This window comes from Poecilia formosa, unplaced genomic scaffold, assembly GCF_000485575.1.
Source record: "Poecilia formosa unplaced genomic scaffold, Poecilia_formosa-5.1.2 Scaffold61, whole genome shotgun sequence".
In the NCBI taxonomy this organism is placed as follows: domain Eukaryota; kingdom Metazoa; phylum Chordata; class Actinopteri; order Cyprinodontiformes; family Poeciliidae; genus Poecilia; species Poecilia formosa.
The window spans coordinates 2,505,831-2,527,531 of record NW_006800000.1 but is presented as its reverse complement, the minus strand read 5'-3'; the positions used below and the strand labels follow the sequence as shown (position 1 = coordinate 2,527,531).

The window sequence follows — 21,701 nt, the reverse complement described above, 5'->3', positions numbered from 1 at the left end:
TATTACATTTTGCTGTCTAACATTTGAGCTCTTTCCAATTCTCGTTCCTGAACATGGTCCATGTTTATGCTTGAATAAATAAACAAAGCTTTCAATTGGAAGACAACGTAGAAATGTCTACAATAATCAAACATCTTAACGTCATATTTTCAGAAAAAAAAGGGGGGGACAGAATAAGCAAAGTGGTTTAACTTACAATAAAAACAAACATTCCTCCACAGATCTGGACATAAAATGAGTGGAAAACGTCAAATAAAAGCCTCGGTAAGAGCTTCGAACATCATTTATCGATATTGAGTTGGAGCTCTTCAAAAAAGATTACGAGAGAATCCGGCTCCTTGGAGGCAAAACAGAAAACAATGAGGGATGATTCAAGACCTTAACATGCTATTGTGTATTTTTTCTTGCCTAAGATTAAACTCTTGCTCTCGTTTGTGCCTGGATGAAGTCATCTATCTCTCCCGCTGGGGATCGCTAAATATAAATAGAACCAAAGCCGATCCATTCATGATGGAGCAGCTCCAACTCTCTGCTGTTTTCAGTTTTTCTCTAAAAATGCTGTCATCGAACAACTAATTCGGATCAAATGCTTATTCCTTAAAAGGACTTTTTGAACCAGAATGAAATGTTTAGCTCATTTTGTAATCATGAAGAACCCAGAGGGAAAATTACTTTCTTTTTTACTGCAGCCCGCTTGCATGTGTGCTGCTTTTGTGGCCTGCTTATGGTAACACAGTTAAATGCAATCAGGCTTGTTCAGTGCTGCTGCCTTTGGGAAAGCAGTCAAATGACATTTTGGGGACAATGCAGCACAGACTTGCATAAGTCTCTAACTTCGGTTTAGTGTCCCGTAAAGCATATTTCTGTTGCAAGCAGTAAATCTTTTAAGTTGTTGTAAAACAATATATGTAAAAAAAAAAAAAGTCTTATTTAAGTATTGTTTACTTTGGGCAACAATATTATTTACAAGGAAGTTAATTTCACTTAATTCCATGTGCTTCATACAGAGTATGACCTCTGTTCCTTTACTAAAGTCCTTCTCCAAAAATAAATGCCCTGTCATTATGGTTTGGGGTTGGATTGCTTTTGGTTTAAACAGATGAGTTAATAGCCCTCTTTTTTTTTTTTTTCTGGGACAAACAAGGATTCCCAGTTAACTCTCTCTGCCTCTCTCTGTGTGTGTGTGTGTGTGTGTGTGTGTGTTTACCAGGTTTCAAAAGGAAAGAGTTCAGAGGTAAACTGGCAATCGCCATCACCGCCAACTTTATCAACAGGAACACAACTGCGGAGGCGAAAGTAGAGGAGATCAGCGGCGTGGCCTTCATTTTCAACCAGAAGTTCTTTCTTGACCTCAAAGAAGAGACAGGTAGTTTAATCTGTATGAAATTTACAGATTCAACTGACATCATGACTTGATCTTGATGATGGCAGCCGTTGTCAAAATGTAACGTTTGTCTCTGGTTTCTCAGTTGTTGACTCCAGGTTGTTTTTAGGACTTCTTATTGTGTTTTACAATGCAAAGCACTCTGAACTGAATGTGCGATACAAATAAACTTGCTTGATTAAATACGGCTTAGTACAAATTAAACACCTGGTCCAAACTTGGTTGATCAGTAGTGTAGGTTTATTTTTAGCTAGTTTTGTGTTGTTGTTTTTTTTTGTTTTTTTTTTTAGAAATGTATGGGATTCTATAAATGAAAAGTAAAAAAAATAAAATAAAATAAAATAGAGATTTGAGATTTATGAATGAACAACTTTGACTGATGAGTCTATCCAATCATATCATAACAAGTAGCCTTCAAAGGGAATTTTTTTTGTGAACTGTAAGAGTGTGAAGCCGCTGCTATTTCTCTGCAGGCATTGATCTAGAGAACATCGTGTATTACAAGGACAACACACATTACTTCGTCATGACGGCAAAGAAACAGAGTCTGCTGGACAAAAAAGTTGTCATCAATGTAAGTAAACCGTGTTTTCTTTTCTGTATTAATTTTGATGGGGTTGTATTTGCTCTCAAGCATTGTAGAAACAGAATCAGAAAAGCTGTTTTTGTGGAGCTTCTTCGGTGGCGTGTTTCTGAATTTGCAAAGAGAGAAACTTCTTTTCTTTAACAAGACAAAAGTCTGGGTGGTTTCCCCCTCCTACACAGCTGACTGATGGCTCACAGTAAACACAGGGAGAGGAGGATTGTTATAACCCGTGCTCCACATGGGGAACAACTGCACTGCACTGCATGCCTGTGAAAAGCGTCTAACTTACCCAAAAGGTGCAATACAACATGTTAGTGGTTTTCAAACCGTGGTACGCTTTGAATGTGGAAACCTCGTGTCTGACACAAAGCTAAGACTTCACTTTCTGGATTCTTCTCTTGCTCGTTTCCATTTCACCAGGATTACATGGACACTCAGATGCTGCTGAGTAGTGAAAATGTCAACCAGGAAGCCCTTCTGAGCTACGCCCGAGAAGCTGCTGACTTTGGCACCAACTACCAGCTTCCCACCCTCGATTACGCCATGAATCACTGCGGGCAGCCAGACGTGGCCATGTTTGACTTCACAAGCATGCATGCGTCCGAGAACGCCGCTCTGGTCAGGGAGAGATCCGGACACCAGCTGCTGGTGGCGCTAGTTGGCGACAGTCTGCTGGAGGTAAGGGAGGCCAAGGCAGCAAAACAGGCTGACTTCAGATGCTGAGAGCTTGAGAAATACATTAAATAATAAGTATCTGAGTCTGAAATGATCTCCGCCAGATAAACTGGGGTGATGTCTCTAAAAAATAGAGGGTGGGGTTTTTTATATGCCAACCTGTGAGTAGTTTATCTAACTTCTTTCACCTCAATTAATCCTGTTGTTGTCTGCAGTTACACAGAGTTTTTTTGTGCCACTTTTTAGATGTTACAGTTGCCTGCAGGAACATGTACAGGAAGTCTGTTTGCTTTCACACGCAATGGTTATTAAAAAAATATCTGAGATATCTACTGTGTGAAGTCAGATCTGTGGTATGTGACACGGCAAAGCAAAACATAGCAACTACTGGAGGAGTAAAAGCATGTTTTTAAAATTCAGACAACCTCGAAAACTTAAAAATAAAAACATTGCACTGTTGTCCTTTTCCCCCCATGTCAGTTGCATCATAATCCATCATTTTTGTGTGGTCATAAAATATGATTTACCCTCTTCAAACATCATTAAACAAGTGACACCCAGTCATGCGTCTAGAGCATTTTTGTTTTGCATATTTCGGTACTCTAAATTAAGCCCTACTTCCTACTACTTCTTGGAAATGTCAAAATGTCACTGAATGAACAAGTTTAAGTTGAAACATTGTTTTGTTCTTGTCTTCATATAGTATTTGATGCATTTGCTTTGTTGCAGCCCTTCTGGCCAATGGGGACTGGTTGTGCCAGAGGTTTTCTGGCTGCGTTCGACACGGCCTGGATGGTAAAGAGCTGGGCTGAAGGTCGGACGGTTCTGGAAGTTCTGGCAGAAAGGTGCATGCACATTCTGTCTGGAACTTTCTCATGGTGCTTTCGACTATTACCAAGTTCACCTTTGCTTTATGAACCCATTACTTTCTATGTATTATTTAGGGAGAGCATTTATCGACTTCTGCCACAAACTACTCCAGAAAACATTGCCAAAAACTTTGACCAGTACACCATAGACCCTTCAACTCGATACCCCAACCTCAACTCCTCTTGCGTTAGGCCTCACCAAGTAAGCTCATTTTCTTTAACCTGAACTCTCCAAACATGGATGTATTTTTACTGCGATGCGTCTTTTTATTTTAGGTGCGTCACCTGTACGTCACTGGAGAGCTAAATTCCTGCTCCCTGGAGCGTGCTGCTACCATACGACGGCCTGTCAATCTCTACAGACGAGGTAAGTGTCAGAGGAGTCAACAAACCGGCAGCTGCTGACTCACCTCGCTGTTATTCAGGGCGCTGATTTTGCTGATAGGACTTGCTCTCTTTTAGAAGGATTCTTTTAGGAATGTTGATACAATTTCTCTCTCTTTGTTTTGCTCCTATTGAAACATAATTACATAATAAACTTTAAACATAAACTTTAGTCTAAGGAGTAATCATTTACAAATGCCAGACAAACACGTGTTACAATATGTATCTGATGATAAACAACACGTTCTTCAAACTTCATGAACAATCAGCTTCCGACACATGCACTCACCTCTGGATTCACTTCCTTATTTAAAAGCACTCTGTTCCTTTTACCCCGGTATTACATAATTTTCTGATCCGTGTCTCTCAAACATTTTTTTTCCTCCTTTTTTGATGTTTCTTCTACAGAGTCTGAGATCCGGCCGTCGCGGCTCCTTTCCTGGTGCCAGAAACAGACCGAGGGCTACAGGAATGTCTCCATCACAGACCTGACGTCGTCTTGGAGAAGCGGCATCGCCCTGTGTGCCCTCATTCACAGATTTAAACCCCAGCTGATGTACGTAACATCGGCTTTGGCTGCAGTGTTAGACTTTAAGCCGCTCATATTGCACAGTTTGAAAAGCAGGCAAGCAATAATTTGCCTATCCCTATCCCTCGCTCACAAATTACGTGATCTTTTTTCTGCTAATTTAACTTTGCTTCCAAACTTTTAGCCTGCAAGCTACGAAGGTTTATGTTTTTGTTTTTTTCTGATGAAAGTTTTGCTTAGTTTAGTATTTAAAAAAATTAGAACAAAGCAAAAAAAAACCTGCATGATAAGAGTTCTTTCTGCTACTTTTTTTGACAACTCCCTTTCTGTGTCTAAATCTGGAACTGAAGGGAAAACCAGCTCCTTTATGACAAAAACAAAAGAAAAAAAAAAAGCGTACCGGTGTGACTGTAGATTAGTGCATTTACAACCCTAAATATATCCAGGCGACTCTTTAATTATCGCCTTCATTCCTTGGCACATGCAGTTGCAGTTTTTGGTGGACCTGTAAATTTCCAGGGACTTCTGGCATTCGTCCCGTTTTTGTTCGCCTATCTGCAGACCTGTCAGCAGCACAGAGACGGCAGGGAGGGGAGCAGGGAGGGGAGCAGGTTCGCGCTGGAAAGAGAAAGACTGATGTTTGTGTGTGTTGCTGCTAGGTTACCGCTCGCTTCTTTACATTTCTCCTCCTGCCGTCTACACACCATATTTGCATAAAACACATCAGAGCCGCTGTTTTGTTTCTCTCACTGGTCATTTTTTTGCAACTTTAAACTTCTTATAAGACTGTAGGTGTAGGTGTAGGTAAAACTATGCTTCTGTGTTAAACAAAGCCATTGTGCTCGCACTGACTCCCCATGTTCGCGTTATCTTACCCTCACTCAGCGGTAGTCACCTGACGTGCAGAAATGAAGGATTTGCCAGCAAATAATTCCTTCAAAGAGCCTCTATTTCTTGCTGCCACATTCCAGTCTGGTTATTCCTGGACGGACAAATGGATATTTAGGTCATAGGTAAATGGGTTACTGACGGGACTGGGGGGTAAATGAGAACCAAGAGTAGCAGGAAGATTTCTAAAACTCAAAGCACAGTATGATAGAAGTTAAACTGTCTCATCTAAATGTTCAGTTTCTGTGTCCATCGAGTATTTTAGCTTAATTTATCGTTTCTCCTTGTTGTTATCAGAGACTTTGACTCTTTAAATGAGGAAGACCACGCCGCGAACCTCCAGCAAGCTTTCGACATCAGCGATCGGGAGTTCGGGATTCGCCCGTTCACTTCTGCTTTGGACCTGAGCGCCGATGAGGAGCTGGACAAAACCAGGATGATCGCTTACCTGTCGAAGTTCTACGAGCTTTTCCGTGGGACTCCTCTACCTTCGTCGGGTACGTGGCTCTGTTTTAGTTAGGATGCCCTGGAGTTTACATTCTTTTCACCGTTTTCTTTGTTCCCCAATTTCTTCATTTGAAAAAGAAAATGCATTTTATGGACGGATAGATGTTTTGCAGTTCGGCCCTCTTAAGGTGTAGCGGCTTGAGAAGAATGTCATTATGTAGTGAAACTATGCAGTCAAGTACTCTGTGATTCTTGATTGTGTGCACGTTTCAACAAAAGTGCTCTTTAATGTAAAACGTTTCCCTACACAAATACTGGCTCTCGAGACAAGTCCTGTTGCTTCATTCAGCAATGCTTTGTAAAGGGAAAGCTTTTCTAATTTACTTCACTGTGTTTCTTGCTACACAGAAGATTCCAGAAGAGTGGATGAAAACAATGAAGAATATCCCTCGGAGGAAGTCAAAGCTAATAATAATGATCTCAATCTTGCACTGACAAGGAAGCGGGTACCAAAGGTAACAGAGATGTTTAATCTGCTGTACTAAAAATAACTTTAGTTGTGCTAATTTCTACTTTTTGTAATTTTTTTTTTACATATTGATTTGTCTTATTCAGCGGTTCAGTTGCATTTAAACTTATAGATTGTGCCTGTTTTACACTCTTCCGGTAAAGAAGAAAACCCTCAGGAAGGTGGTTCTGCGTCTCAAACTAGCCGCTTTCTGCCCACATTTAAGTGAGACATTGTGGACTCATCTGTTGGGAAATGTTGACATATATTTTCATAAATTACTTTCAGAGCAAGAACAGCCAATTCTCAAATAAGTTAATGTCGTATATTTGCTTTGAAGCAGTTGATTGGAATTTCAGCGCAAAAGAGAAAACGGCTCTGTACGTTAAAAAGAAGACAGGCATGTTAGACGAGGCTTTCAGGGATAAGTGAATGCCGCTGGTTGGAACAATTCAGGTAATCCACTTTGTCAGGAACATTTTAGATATTGTAAAATGATGTTGTGGAGTTTTATGTGCAGCCTATGAACCTTATAATTACGAAACGTTACAACAGCAAGTGCCTCCCATACAGAGCTTAATGCAAGTGCTGTCAAAAGACTGCATTTTTTTTTTTTTACTCCAGCAACAAATCACAATTCAGCACTGTACGGATTTGTTTTGTTTCGGTGAAACAATAGAGGGGGTAGATAATTACTGTGTCTTAAATGTGTTCATGCACATTAAAAAGCATCTGGTGTGTTTGCTCAGTGCCTTTTGCTTTGCGAATGAGGCGCTGCTGCAGAAGAGTGTTCATTTTGTTCCCGTTGTGCTCCGTTTTCAGGATGAGAAGAAGTCGGACGGTACAGACTCCGTTTACAAAAGGAGGCGACGTTTCTTCTACCTGGAGGAGGTTTGTTTTAGTCTATAAGTGCACGTGCACTTTGTTGTTTTACTGTATTTCTGAGGTTTTGTTCTGCTCTTCTTCAGGCCACTAACATGCGTAGTAACGGCTCATCACTCCAACACGAACGGGAACCCAAAGAAAACAAAGTTCGCTCAATGGCTTCGCAGCTACAGGCCAAGTTTGAAAACAAGAGCAGCTACACGTTTCAAAAGACACAGGTAAAACACTACAACATGTCTGGTGTGGTCCAATGTTTTTGCTGTTCTTTTAAATTAATTCTAGGGAATCTGAACATCTGATATATATATATCTTCAAGTGTTTTACACATTTATGGTTATTTTCTCTTTTTGAACTCAGTTGCTTAATTGCACAATCTTACACTGTGCTCTGTTGTTTAGGTGTTAAGACTCTTACTTCTAGCATGATTCTTTTCCTCTTTTTTTTCCTCTTTCCTGTACTTTTTCACTAACACTTCCCCAATCCTCCTCAAAACCCCTGTGCAGTCAGACTGTGAGTCGGTCTCGGTGCTCCCTAATCTTAATCAGATTGAGCTTCAGCCCGTTAGGATCAGGTCTCCGGTCCCACCTAAGCCGTCTTCGATGACACAGGTACATTCAGGTGGCACAACAGGCCCAAAAACGTTTTGTTTATGTTCACTCATCAGCACATGAAATCAGATATTTAAATTTATCTCTATGGATTTTTTTTTTTTATGATTGGAGGATAATCCCAAACAGAAAACAAAGTCTTAATCAGTTGTGGATTTTTGTCAGGTCAGCAAGTTTTCAACCCCACGGACAGCAGTATCTGTTTCAACACTTAAAACATTCCCAATTCATATTGATTTTTGATCAGATTTTTTTTTTAGATACGAAATCTAAAAAAAATGTCTCAATTTCAATACATTTTTTGTGACTGTAGAGAACCACCTGCATGTTTTTTTTGTGTGTTTTTTTTTTAATAATCAACACACCCAGTGATTTTAGATGTGGATTTACAGGAGCTCCTATCTGTACTGTACCTTTCAGTTTGAAAAAAGTATCAGAAAAGCGGCTGAACAGTTAGCCAACCTTCCTCCAAAGACTCTGCCAAAACCCCAGCTCCGTCCTCAGCCCCAGCATCCATTTTTAGTCGTGAAGCTCAGACATGTTGATCAAGCTCTCGCTGAGACGACGCCCCAGCCTGAGCGCGAGAGTCCCGAGCCCCCCGCGTCTCCTCCTCCGTCCTGCCGCTCTGCTATCTGTTTCATGACAAGAGTTCTGCATCGCCTCAGAGAGGTGGACGAACACGTATCTGAGGTGAACACTTTCTCCTGCTCTGCCTGTCTGTTTTCCGCTCTGTGCTCTTCTTACATTGCTGCACGCTCCGATTCCCAAAAAAGGCCCCGGAGTGAATGATGATTGTATATTAAGTTCCCATTATACATTTTGGCTTGTGCAACATGCAGTCAGATGAAGTCAGCCCCCGATTATCCAGCTTTCCAGAAACGCCGCGCAGGCCAACAAACTTGGCTCGAATTTGTTTTACTGTTACAGTTGCAACAGCCAAATGCTTCTCATGTAAGCACATGTTGGCAGATTTTGAGTCATTACCTCTGTTTGCCTCTGTCAGTGCAATTTATACCAGTGGAACCAGCATTTCTTCATTTTCTTTCATTGAAATATTTATGCAACCATTCCTCAAAGGAAGAAAGCCAAGAAATCATTCCTTTTTGAAAAATATGCAATGTTTATTTATTTTTTAACTATTTGCTCGATTTTTCACCTTAAAATGTTGTAGTAATGACATTTTTCACACATTAAGAAATCACCTATTAAAATATGAATTTATACTTTTCAATTCAATGCACTGCTGATGTGCTAAGAGATAACTTTCAGTCGTTTATCTGTTTGAATGCAGTGTTTTTTTCTCATCGTCTCTATTTAAAATTGTTAAAACATTATACTAGTAATAACTTTAGTGCACATTGGGTTTATGAACGCACAGCTGTTATAATATTATTGAACAGATCATGAGCAGTAACTCCATCACAAAGTGAAACACATTTTATGGATTAAATACGCACACAATGATTTTCCAAGCTTTTACTTTTGTTAATTGTGGTGATTTTCTGCTTATAGATAATGAAAACACAACATTTAAGATTAGAACACATTATAATTTAATAAATATAAACTTTATATTCATGTTGAAAATTACTCTGACACCCTAGATCCAAAAGTTGGTGACAGAGCTCTATGTGATAGCTTAGCACAGAGCCTGAATCAGTTATTAAAATAAAATTAAAACATGTTTGGTAAGAGATGCATCAGAAAATAGTACCTAAAACAATTGAGTGGAATATACATCAAATGCCTGTGCTTGATTGAATTGTGGTTATGAGCCACATAAAATTATGGACCACACTTTGGGCACCCATAGCATAATAACACAGAAGTTTCTTAACTCACGATACAGCGACAGAAATGATAAAAAGTTATATGTGAAAGTCTAGATGTCTTGTATCCAGTCCGGTATGAAAGGAAATCATATAAATATTTTCAATCAGAGTCGTTTTAAATAACCAAAACCAGTTGAATGGAAGGTTCATCTGATTATCTATTAGTTTTCACACTCTCTGATTTCTGTCTTTTTCATCCAGTCACTGCAGGAAACATAACAATTCCTAAAGCAGAACATTACATAACTCAGGGGAACTGCTCCTCTGAGTTACGACTTTAACTCAACCAGCAACTGCTGCAGCAACTCTTTGTGTGAGGTCTAAAATTAAAGTAATCAATATGTTGCTGAAGGCAAAACAACTATTGTTTTCTTCTTGATAATATAGACTCTTCAGGGCCACACAGGTGTTTGGAGTTAGTACTCTGTCTAGTTTGTGTGTGGGTGAATGTGAAGACTGTTGATTTTCCCTTTGTTATCTTGTAGAAAAAAGCTCAAACCCAACAAGTTAGGGAGTTTCAGACAAAGAGCATAAAGGAAAAAGCTGTTCACCTTAGCGGACTGTTCTCAGGCGACAGTCCTGACGTTCTCAAGGTGACTATCGCAAATTGTGTGAAGCCGTGCTTGTTTTGAACGCCTGCATGCATGTGCTTGTTTTCTCACTTATGACTTAATTTTATTCACTCGTATGTATTTCCACGCAGTGTGTGTTCCCAGTGTTTACATTCCTAAAACAAACAAACAAACAAACAAAAAAAAACGTATAATCTCGAGATAAGCAGTGTTGCATGTTTAAATAGAAGCATTGGTGTGTCTGCATGACTGCTATTTTATAATTTTCATATAAAAATTACATGTAAAAAATTTGCTTTTCTTCGAGAGCTTGTTTTAAGTGCTCTTCCAGCTCCCCGTGTTTTTAATTACAAGCAGCCCTCAGAGGAGAAGCGTGTGGTGGCACTTTGTGGGTTTTTGTGCTCCACCCAAACGGCCCTGTTTAACTGAACAGCCAGATGTTGGAGAGAAGCACCTCCATCAGCTACAATCCAGAAATTCACGTCAGCATCAGATCTGAACCCTGCAGAGCCATGGAGCATCCTCTGACGGCCGACGTTTCTTCTTTTAACATGTATATTAGTGGCTCAAATGATGTGAAATAATTGGTTGCTTCTGTTTTCCAGGGAAGCTCTATAAGAAGGGCTTTTTGCCAGTCGGCTGACAAGTGCTACTCTTGCTCCAAGCGCGTTTACATGGTTGAGAGGGTCTGTGCCGAGGGGTTCTACTTCCACCGGGAATGTTTCCGGTGTTCCACCTGCAGATGTTCTCTCTCACAGGGAGCGCACGCATTCAACTCAGAAGAAGGTACCTGACTCTGTGCATTTTTTCATGTTGATCATGACCAACTTTCTTTAACAATCTTTCTACATTTTTTTTTTTTTACTTTTGCAGGGAAACTATACTGCAAACTTCATTTTCATCACCGCAACAATCTGCGAAGGACTTTTTCTCTACCTCCAGTGAGTACAACGTTAATCAATTTTTATTTTATGTTTTTTTTTAACATTAGAGTGGTAAAATGACCCAACATCTGTGTACGTCGTCCTCGCTCAGAATCGGAATCGAGCTCAGGATCAAATTGCTGCAGAAGGAGAGAGTTCCCAGCCCAGCAGCTCAGCAGAGCTGGAGAGCCCGCCTGCGGCAGGTACCTGCACTTCGTTCATAAAGAAAAAGCTGAACTGGTCGCTGAGTGTGACGCGCGCCGTCTGTAACGCCCCCTGGTATCTGTCTCACCGCACTCGCAGCGCAGCACAGGCCCTCGCTGGCCACCTGAGAGACAACGCCCATGACTACATGTTACTGTACGAGCTACTGAGCATGAGCTTACCCCTGTTGTTTGTTTTGCAAGAGGTTCTGCTGCAGATGCACACTGAGACTGTTCCCGATGAGCCGAGCGCCTTGCAACCCGCGCTGCTTTGGCTGCAAGAGCAGATCGGGCACAGGCTCATCTAGTTTGTCAACGGGCAAAAAAAAAAAACCTGTTTTAATTTCGAACATTTCTCCATCTTACCACTAAATTGGTGGACCGGGTGCACACTGATTGAAATGCTATCATTACTTGTACATGCATGGAAGCAGGATTTTGACGTTTACTCATTTGTAAAAGCATTGGATGCGTCTGTGCATCAGCCAAAGAGGATAAAACTGATCAGCTATGAGGTGAGCGAATGCATTAAATGGTTTGAAATCAGAATCAGTAGATTGTAGTCATTGGACTGACTTAGCCTAATCACCGTTACTGTAGATTTGCCCTAGCCAATAGCTGTTCCTGAAATCCTGTGAGTCTTGTGGTTAGAGATATGACTCATGAGCTCTATGCACTTTATTTTGGAGAATTATTTTGTCCACGTAGCGATAAACTGTCACCTTAGACAAAAAGTCCTCTCTCGTGTTCGCAGCCATCGCAGCTTTATTCTTAATAAACGTATTATTTCGAGATGCTGGCAGAGCTGCGTTTTACTGACACTGTGGTAATTCTCTGTTTGATTTTATAACTTGTTTTCATTCATATTAGTTTTCCATGAATAACACCAAAGAGTCTACCACTGTCCTTAACTTTGGGGAGTGTTTTGCTTTATTTTGCTGCCATCTACTGGTGCCTCAGAAGATAGCAGCCGGACAACAGACATTCAACCTCAAGTTTTTTCACCTATTTTATTTTTGATTACCATTTTTAGCAACCCCCTTGTGTTTAATATGGTCAGATTTACTTTAATCTGAACGCATGCTGTAAAGTGTTTGAATGTGTTTGCCTTTTTTTTTTTTTAATTTCAAAGCACGTTGTTGGATAATCAACTGCGAACCTCTCTGACTGGAACCAACCAGCTGCTTCCTATAAAAGTACGCAGTCTAATGATGCTCACAGGGCACTTTAGATTTAGTTTCACATGTAGAGATTTATTTGAAAATGATTGCTTACATGCAACACATCTTCTAAAGTGTTTACAACGTGGTAAAACTTTATGTTTCGCTATGAGCTTTATAATATTTTGAACCTGCAACTGAATGTCTTGTTTACTGTTCAAGAGGAAAACGTCAGTGTTTCAAAATGCCAAAGAACTTTTTTTTCAGCGTGCAAACTGGACTCGTATAAAATATAATTTATACATCTTTAATGCAAATGAATCTGTACGTCATTGGCTCATTGTGAAAGTCGATATCATGCTTGCATAAACATTAAATTCTTGTGTGCATTCAGGCGTTTTATTGTTGTCCTTATTTCGGTGTCAGTGTTTCAGCTCCTGTTTCTCTTCTTTTATCACTCAGCTGACGACTTTTGTGAAGCATTTGAAGCTCACGGATGGTTAGGAGAAATTACGTTTTGAAGGTGATTCCCTGCATGGCCACATGGTTTGTGCTGTGAACACTTCACTGTCGCAGAGTCTGATCCGAGTGACAAACTGTGGAGTTTGGTTTATCTAAAATCATGTCTGATGCGTGGCTTCTGTGTTTCCAGTGTTTTATCAGTCCTTGATTTGTCTGAGGAAGCTGCTTATGCTAACTTAGCATGACTTGAAACTTTGACACTCACAAGGTGTGACTTGTTCTAAACCAGAGCTTCTCACACCTTTTTATAATTACTGTCCAGCTCCAAATAACACCGCCTGCAAGGAGTTCTTAATTATCCCCCCCAACCCCTCCATTCTCTTCACTTTGAGAAGTTTCTAATAATGCAACAATGTAAACAAAAGGCCTATGTTGGCTGTTTGGTGCTGACTACCAGTTTAATTGTTTGCAATTACCCTCCAGAAACTGATACCAAAATTTAAAGCTGGAGAATTCAACTGAAGAACCTTCTTAAGTCAGAATTTCAAACTTGGAAACTGAGGTGTTCCTCACTAACCCTAAACTTTTGATTTTATGCTGTTCTGATGGTTTGTTTCTCATTAAATCAGTGGCAAAACCCCCTAGCAATGTTTGTGACTACATAGTCCTTTGCTGTTTGCTAACTATCTTGCATACTACAGAAACAACCATATTTTTTTATTGCATTTGTTTTTAAAATCGAAATGTTCAGTGATCACTAATGATCAACTCATTACAACTCAAGAGTCTTTGTTCTTCACACTGACTTGATGCTTGATGGCAAAAGCACCAAATGGCAGAACAATAAATTCATGACACGTCATTTGCCTCAGTTATTTAAATCGCTTAATCTATACCTAATGGTTGTCATAAATAGCAATTCATAAACATACATATCCATCTTTGTAAGACCTCAATTAATAATTGACCATTTAATTCTAAAAGCTGTAATGTATTTGACACACATTTTCACAAGAGTGAAAGTTTATAAAATTACTTTTTTATTATAAGACGTTCTAAAAAAAAAAACAAACAAAAAAGACCCCAATTCTTTATGTATCTATTTAGTTTACAAAATAAAACTAAACATTTAACAGTGTACATTCTCTGTTGAATTGTGTACATATTTTTTGCCTCCTACATTTAGAAGCTGACGAAGAAGAGATGTGGCTCCCAGGACAGCGAGTTACAGCTTAAGCGTCATTATTTCTCATTGCTGATAATTTGGTTTTATAGAGATGTTAAACTGTCTGTAAGTAATCTGTTCATGTCTTCATCATCATTGTATGGATGATTTTGTTGGGCTGCTCTGATCTAGTGTTGTACATCACATGGTGGCACTTTTTATCAGATGACATTATATTTAGCAGCTTAGGCTGTTATATATTTTTTCCTTGACCAAAATTAACAAGACAATTCTTCATCCATCAATTAAAAAAAACAAAAACAAATCAATGTCAAAAATCGTGTGCTTTCCGGATTCCTCGCCTGCAGTCACTTGGTCTAACAAATTTACACAAAACTCTGAACATAATGAGCAAAAAAATAAGGACAATGTGTAGTTAGAAAAGATGTACCAGTGAGACAAGTAAAAACTGGATAATAAAAGTGATAATATTATAAGTTTTTGTCTGTCTTTTTTATTTTAACAAAACAACAAAAGAAAACAACTTAAAATCAAAATCCACTTATGTTTTGAACACTGTTCAGAAATGCACAAGACACTCCAAGGGTTGAACCTTCACTGACTTTCCACAGCATATAAAGACACTTTTGTATCGTTCGTAGAAAAAAGGTCCTTGACTTTGAAAACAGATGATTGGCTATATGAATGAAAATGTTCTTAATTTTTTCGCAGAAAGGAAAATGAATTATTCAAAATTGGATTTATTTTCCTTTTATTTGCGTCTGCTCATTTTTATTTGATTATTTAGCACACAGATCAATGTGGAACTGACGTTTTTTCAGCATGAAACGTCAGAAATAATTCACTGGTCTGCAGGAAATCTTACTTAACTCTATACCAGAAGGGGGCGCTGTGATGCATAATTGAAAATGAAAACGGCGCTATCTTGACAACATAGACATCAGATCGTCAATTTCTCAAAAACAAAAATTAAAACAATAATTATCATAAAAACAAAATTGCTGTGAAGGAAATTAATCTTAAATGAACTTATCAAAACTGTTTGAATTATTTTTATTCCATAAAAATAATTCTTAGAATTTTTAGATATTTTTTCTAAATAATAGTTTCTCCTTTTATTTCACTACAAAAAAATATTTTGAAAAATAAAAGTAATCCCTTCGTTTTACATCTTGAGATCAGTTTGAAGCACAACACTTCCTTTGATTTTAAAAGTTTGAGCACAGGAGACAGTTTACGACCAGAAAGAAATGTTTCCTTAGAAATGTATGTTTAAATACAGAAGAATAAAACTTAAGTAATAATAATAATTCAGGCATCTGATTCTGTAATAAAAGTAGGTTTGTTAATGTGTCTTTTCTTTTATGTACAAAATTGGACCGAACAGGAACTGATGCCGATTATGTTGCTAATTTATGAGCAAAACAGGACATTTTGTGTCTAAATTTTTTCTTATTTTTACATTAGAGTTTTCATATTAAATTCCATCACGTCCCACCATATTTTCTACCTACATCACGTGCAGAGGAAGCTTGTCACTATGCTGATTTGCTGTTTGAGCAACAACGTTCTCCTGCCCACAATGAGCCATTTTGTGAAAGTAAAATTGATTGAAAAGAGTAATCTGTGCAAAAGTACAATTGTTATAAAGATGTACAGATAGAGTGCAGCAAACAAGAGTATTCACACCTCTTGAGATTTTTCACATTTTGTCACATAACAAAAATGCAAATTTCAGTGCATTTTTGTGGGATTTTATTGACATAAAAAGCACATATTTCTGAAATGAAAGGAAGATAAAACGTAGTTTTTACAAAGAAAATTCTGAAAAGCAAGACCTGAATTTTTATTCACCACCACCTGAGTCAGTGGTTTAAAGAACCACCTTTTATTACAGCTGCAGATGTTTTGGATTACATCTGTTGATTGTCCATCATTCTTTGCCATTTTCAGTTTTATTCAATGGGGAGTATCTGTGAACAGCAATTTTGGTGTTCTGCTGCTTGGATTCATATCTGAAGCTATTTTCACACTTAAGCTGCCCTATGTTGCTCTGACCGCATATTTCTGAAGTTTCAGGTTGTTTGCAGCCTTTAAAAGGTTTTCTCTCAGGATTCATGTTGCTAACTTCACTCATCCTCCAGCCAATCAATGATCAGCTTCCTTGTCCCTGTTGGAGAAAATTATCCCCACTACATGATGCTGCCACCCCCTTTCAGGCTGGGGATATTGTGTTCATTTGTATAAAGTGCAGTCTTAGTTTCCTATTACACTCTATGTTTGGTATGTAGGCCAAAATAATTAGCTTAGATTTCATCCCACCAGAGCGCCTTCCTTCACGTTTGCTGTTGCAAACTTTGGATTTAACTTATTGACTTTCTTTCCATAAAAGCTAAATGCTTGTCTCTGCTCCCAAAATACCAGAGTTGGAATGTCCAAGACAAATAGTTGTCCAGTGTCTAGACTCTCCCACCTGACCATGTGGATCTCAGCAGCTCCTTTAAAGTTATTTTTGGCTCTCCACAGTTGCTACATTCATCGTGCTGTAAAGTTAAAAACTGACATAATGTTGCTACATGCAAGGAGCAGGGATTGTTGCAAAATCAGAGACTCAGCAGAGTCTCTGATCGTCGACCTGAATTTAATTTAGGGGTAGCGGAAGGAAGGGGGAATAAATGCAAAACCTATATTTATATTTATTTATATAGCAAATGCCTTGCTGCTGAAATGTGCTATACAAATAAATAATTTAGATTTTAGATTTTAGATTTATTAAAGAGAAATTTGCAAAAAAATGTCATAAATTCTGTCTGAGATATGGGAACGGATCAGTGATTTAAATAAATTTCTGGACTACTAATCCCTTAAAATGTTCAACTTTTTGGGGGTTTTAACATTAGTAATTCATGCACACACACACACACACACACACACACACACACACACACACACACACACGCACACACACATACGCACACCCGCGCGCACACACTTAATCACACACATGCATGCAAACACACAATAAAAACAGGAGTATTAGAAAATTATATTCTGTTATTCTGTCATGTTGATGGTAGGTAATTTAGAATGTGTTTTCCATGAGTTTTATTTAATCTTTAGATATTTCTTATAAATCTATTATTTGTACTATTTGCCTGATATGTGTTATCAAAAATGCTAAACAGGTCTTTGATGAACAACAACAAAAGTTTTTTTGAGATGGTTAAATCATAAAATAAAAAAGATTAATTTTCACCAAAACAAATGGTTTGTTTTCATATTTTTGCAAAATGTCCAGCAGAGGCAGAGATAGGTTTGCTTTGTTGTGTTTACCTCTGCAGAGTCTAATCTGTTTACTGACCTCTCACAACTCGTCCATCTCTTTTTTCTTGTTCAATAAATGACTTTTTCTTTAAATGCATAAAGAGTAAAGGAGAAGAGAAAACAGGCCGCACAGTAACTATGATTAACCTTCAAGCAAAGGAGCAATCAGAGTCTGAAAATTGCATTGAAATTACAGAAGCTGTGAAAGTTGATGAAAAAACTGGAAAAGCTGGATAGTGATAAATCTAAAAATAAAAATGTCATTATTTTTGCACTTTTACGCAAATCACCCTGCATTTAAAAACAATTCATCAGTCAGAGGAGACACAAAGCGCTGCCAGAGTTAACAAACAATGCAAATGTTCGGCTGAAAGTCAAAAAGCAGCTGTCATTTCACCATTCTCCTCCATTCTGAACACTACACAATTCTGTGAGTGCAAACTTCTGGCTTTACCGTGCAGAATATGAACAAACAGAAACTAGAGGAAACTGGACAAAAGGACCAGCACAGAACCTCTCGCTCTCATGTTGCCACACAGGAACATCATGAGTGGGGTCATTCAGCGCCTCCGTTCTGCCTGCTGCATTTAACCTGCTGACATATAAGTGGAGCTGTGCTCGCTGTCTTTAAGAGTGCAGCTGCTGCTTCTGCTGGTTCGACGGCAGAAACAGCTGCACAAATAGGCCAATGCTAAAGCTACTTACTAGAAAGGAAAATTAAAACTGAGATTGTCTGATTCTTCTCATCCGCATCCATCTTAGTCTAGGAATTTTTAACATTTAAACGATCATTTTGACAACAATATGGTCTTTGTATTGAAGAAATCACAAACAACAGAGGGCATAGTGCAAAAGATGATCTTTTATGTTTTAATTTTTTTTTTTTTTTTTTACCCAAATGAATGATTTGGTTGGTTGTACTTCTGTGACTGCAATAAAATTATTGGCAGATTATTTAATTTATTTCTCCCATTTCCCTCTTTTTTATGACTTTATGTCAAATTTATTAACATATTTTACATGTCATTCTAACAAGTGCGATTTCTTGAAAATGTGTTGTTTTGCATGCCTTCTCAATGAGATTCTATTTTCCTTCTTTTATTTCTTTACATTTTTTTGTACAGTTTTGCAAGACCCAGCTGTTTACTCATGCTCATGTTCAACTGAGTAAATTTGCAACAAGAACTGAAAGAATCTCAAGAGGGTGGAAAATGTCCTTGTTTGTCTTTTTTTCTTTTGGTTCCAAATTGGCAACAAAAAGGAAAAGATTACAAAGAAAATCAAAATTATTTCAGGTATTTGAATGAAAAGGCAACATATTACTAATGATTAAGTTTGTTTACTTACAAGTCTGTTATACAAAACTATGAAATCTATTTTAAGCTCCAATAAATTGCAGAATTGCTATACAATGTTGTGTCTATTTCCTGTTTTCTCTTTTTTATTAGGATGACAGATGTTTTTTTTATTTCAACGGCAATTTTGGCAAAACAAAAGAAATTAAAAATACTAATTTGCACTTAAAAAAAACATCTGTTTTTTTCTCAATTGATTAGATACTTTATGGTTCCACTCCCCCAAGATTTATGTTTCTTCCTTTTCTCAGGAGGCTTTTTGAATTAAGCTCATCTTCCTTTTGCATCTGTGGTTCCACAAATTGTTCTGCAATTCCATAACTCAGCACTGGACGACTGTCAATGTGAATTTATTAAGTGGAAAAATGCAGCTCAGGATCCTTGAAGAAGTTAAAATAAAATAAAATAAAATGTTTTTGGACATGTCTCCTGGATTCAGCTGGTGCTGGGAACCTCACACACATAGCTGTAATTGCATTTTTAAAATCTAATCAAGAAGGACAAACATGACAGCCTTCAACACAACCAAAGTCCTTCAAATTTCTACATGGCGCCTGAAGCAAAAAAAAAAAAAGAAATTCCATCAACCTGCTCAAATCATGCCTCTGCAGCACGCCGAACAAGGTAGAAAAAATGCTCTTCAGTCTTGTGCATTGTTGCTTTAGTGCCGGGATGTTATCATTTCAATTTTGATCATTTTCTCCATATAGGTAGGCAGAAAGACAAATAATTGCTGTGCATTATGTGCTGTACATAGTTGTATAGAAAAGCTATTAAAAAAAACCATATTTCTGGTAAATGGACTCGAAATGAGGACGTGAAAATCAATTTAGATAAAAATGTCACGGATTATTACTTTAATTGCATTCCACATACTTGTCATTTACCAGTTTTCAAAGTGGAATGAAATATAGCTTTTCTTAATAATGCAATTATATTTCTGAACTAAATTATATATAAAAAAAAAAGCTGATAAATGATACTAAATTCTGGGAATATTTTCCACTGCATCGACTAATTGAAACATATTTTAACTGTTTCACATAGTGTTTTTCTAAAGGATTTTAATAATTAAACCGTGTATAGAATAACGCTATTTAATCGTCTGTAAATCTGAGAGAGGTGAACTTTCTCTACGCAATGTGATTTTTAATTACTTGCATTTTTTTTTCCTATGGAAAATCAGGTCAGAATCATGAAAACATCACCGCATTTTCTCATTTTCTGTTCAAAGATCGTTTTAACGTCTCCTGTGGGGGTTTGCTTATAAAATTCAACATGTATGTGAACGTGTGTAGCCGCAGATGCAGCCTGATGTTGGAATTAACTGAAAGAAGTCCGGTTTTCTTTTTCAGCCTACTGATGTGCTCTGATTTATATCAGCCAAAGAGGCTTTCCACAAGGACGGATGCAGCAGTCGGAAAAATGGGACTCGTAGATGAAAACAATAGATGAGAGGGTGGCACGTCTACCCTTCCTTCCATTAAATTATTTTTCAAGATTATTAATTCAAGTGGGTGAATAAGGAGAATAGATATTACAGTGATGGGCCAAAAAGAATATTTTAGGAGACCTATTCCAAATCTTTTGATACGATTACACAAGATGTTTTTCTTCTGTGTGTTTTATTTATGTGGTTGGATAAAGAGCTCAGTGTTAATGCAGCTCATAATGATATTTCAAAGAGTGAAACAACAGGGCACACAATATAAGTCTGTAAAAGGCTGAATTAATACTTTTTTTTCAATAGCAGAAGAACACTGATTAAATGTAATTTTTCCTTCTTTTTTTTTACCCAAGTATGTCATAATCCATTGAGGGTTAAATGAGGTAATTTCTACTGACATCCTGACCTGATTTGCATTTTGCATAATGACTTCCTAGCTGCTCATCATGGTTTAGTGGTTAAAGAAATGTCTCACTCTCAGGATTAGTTCAGGTAGAAATTCTGCTGTCAAAAATACTCATAAAAAAACAAAAAAAACTCAGAAGGTGAATGATCTCTGCAGAGCCTTTGTAAAGAGGTCTCCTTTTGGAGATAGAGTATTCTAGAGTTACTCAAAACTGTTTACATATTGTGGTCCTGATGCGATGCGTCATATTTAGGTTTGTTTGCATGAAGCCTAAGTTAAAATATTTATTGTGTATTAAGAAGTAAAACTCTTTTTTTTTAATTAAATAATTTAATTAAATCCAACTGGAGGTATACCAGCTGAGTTCAAGACTGTAAAAAATAAAAATAAAAAATGAAAGTGGTGGAGTGGTTAAATGTCCATGTACAGAGTTTCAGTTCCTGACCTTTGTTACACGTCTTATGTCTTACATCTCTGGAGGCTTTCAGCTCCCCTGATGCCAAACAGCAAACTTTGGAAATCAAAATTACACTAACATGGAAGCTTTATTATTTTTTTCCACTTCTCTCACCTATTGCTTTTACTTCTGAACACCTTTATCAGTGGATCAGGTAACTGAATCAACCATTAAAATGGTGACACAAGCACCAAACGTGGCACAAATACTCCTTAACCACTGTGTTGGTGTTGTTGGTAGTTAGATTTATTAGACTTGCCGACTTATGATGTCACACTATTTGACTATCTGATACACTGCACACCTGTGCAGAATCAATAGTGTTTTTTCATTCAAAATGACTCAGGAATTGAAGGAAAGTCATTAAATCCTTTTATTCGGTTTGAGTATTATTATTCCAGTGATATTTCAAATCAATTCTAAGAGCCTTGAGCAGTTATAGTGTGTTATGTATCCATTTTCCTTAGAAAATTAAGTCTTGTTTTTTTTCCATTGTTCAACCTTGACAACTTTCTTATCCTAATATTTAACACTTTTCACACGTCTCGTTCTCTTTCTCCCTCTTTAGTTAGTTTTTCTTATTGTATCACTGAAAAGGATTTAAGATGTT

At 37.7% G+C, this 21,701-nt stretch overlaps 1 protein-coding gene across 9 annotated transcripts in view; it reads left to right on the top strand.

Moving 5' to 3' along the window:
- Positions 1-18,437, top strand: part of mical2a (microtubule associated monooxygenase, calponin and LIM domain containing 2a) — a 36,590-nt gene extending 18,153 nt beyond the window's left edge. Inside the window, exons 6-25 of one of the 9 annotated variants that reach the window (XR_001662368.1) lie at positions 1,211-1,366; positions 1,858-1,958; positions 2,391-2,648; positions 3,375-3,490; positions 3,590-3,716; positions 3,791-3,881; positions 4,307-4,454; positions 5,613-5,812; positions 6,171-6,277; positions 7,093-7,161; positions 7,239-7,373; positions 7,660-7,764; positions 8,185-8,454; positions 10,082-10,189; positions 10,774-10,954; positions 11,042-11,109; positions 11,204-11,294; positions 12,917-12,977; positions 14,103-14,207; positions 17,888-18,437. Coding sequence is in view for 8 of the 9 variants with exons in the window: in XM_016672454.1 (XP_016527940.1) it covers positions 1,211-1,366; positions 1,858-1,958; positions 2,391-2,648; positions 3,375-3,490; positions 3,590-3,716; positions 3,791-3,881; positions 4,307-4,454; positions 5,613-5,812; positions 6,171-6,277; positions 7,093-7,161; positions 7,239-7,373; positions 7,660-7,764; positions 8,185-8,454; positions 10,082-10,189; positions 10,774-10,954; positions 11,042-11,109; positions 11,204-11,602 (2,639 nt within the window). In the remaining variant the exon portion in view is untranslated. The other 8 variants (XM_016672456.1, XM_007554122.2, XM_016672454.1 and 5 more) reach the window with 8 other exon arrangements.
- The last annotated feature ends 3,264 nt before the right edge of the window (positions 18,438-21,701 follow it).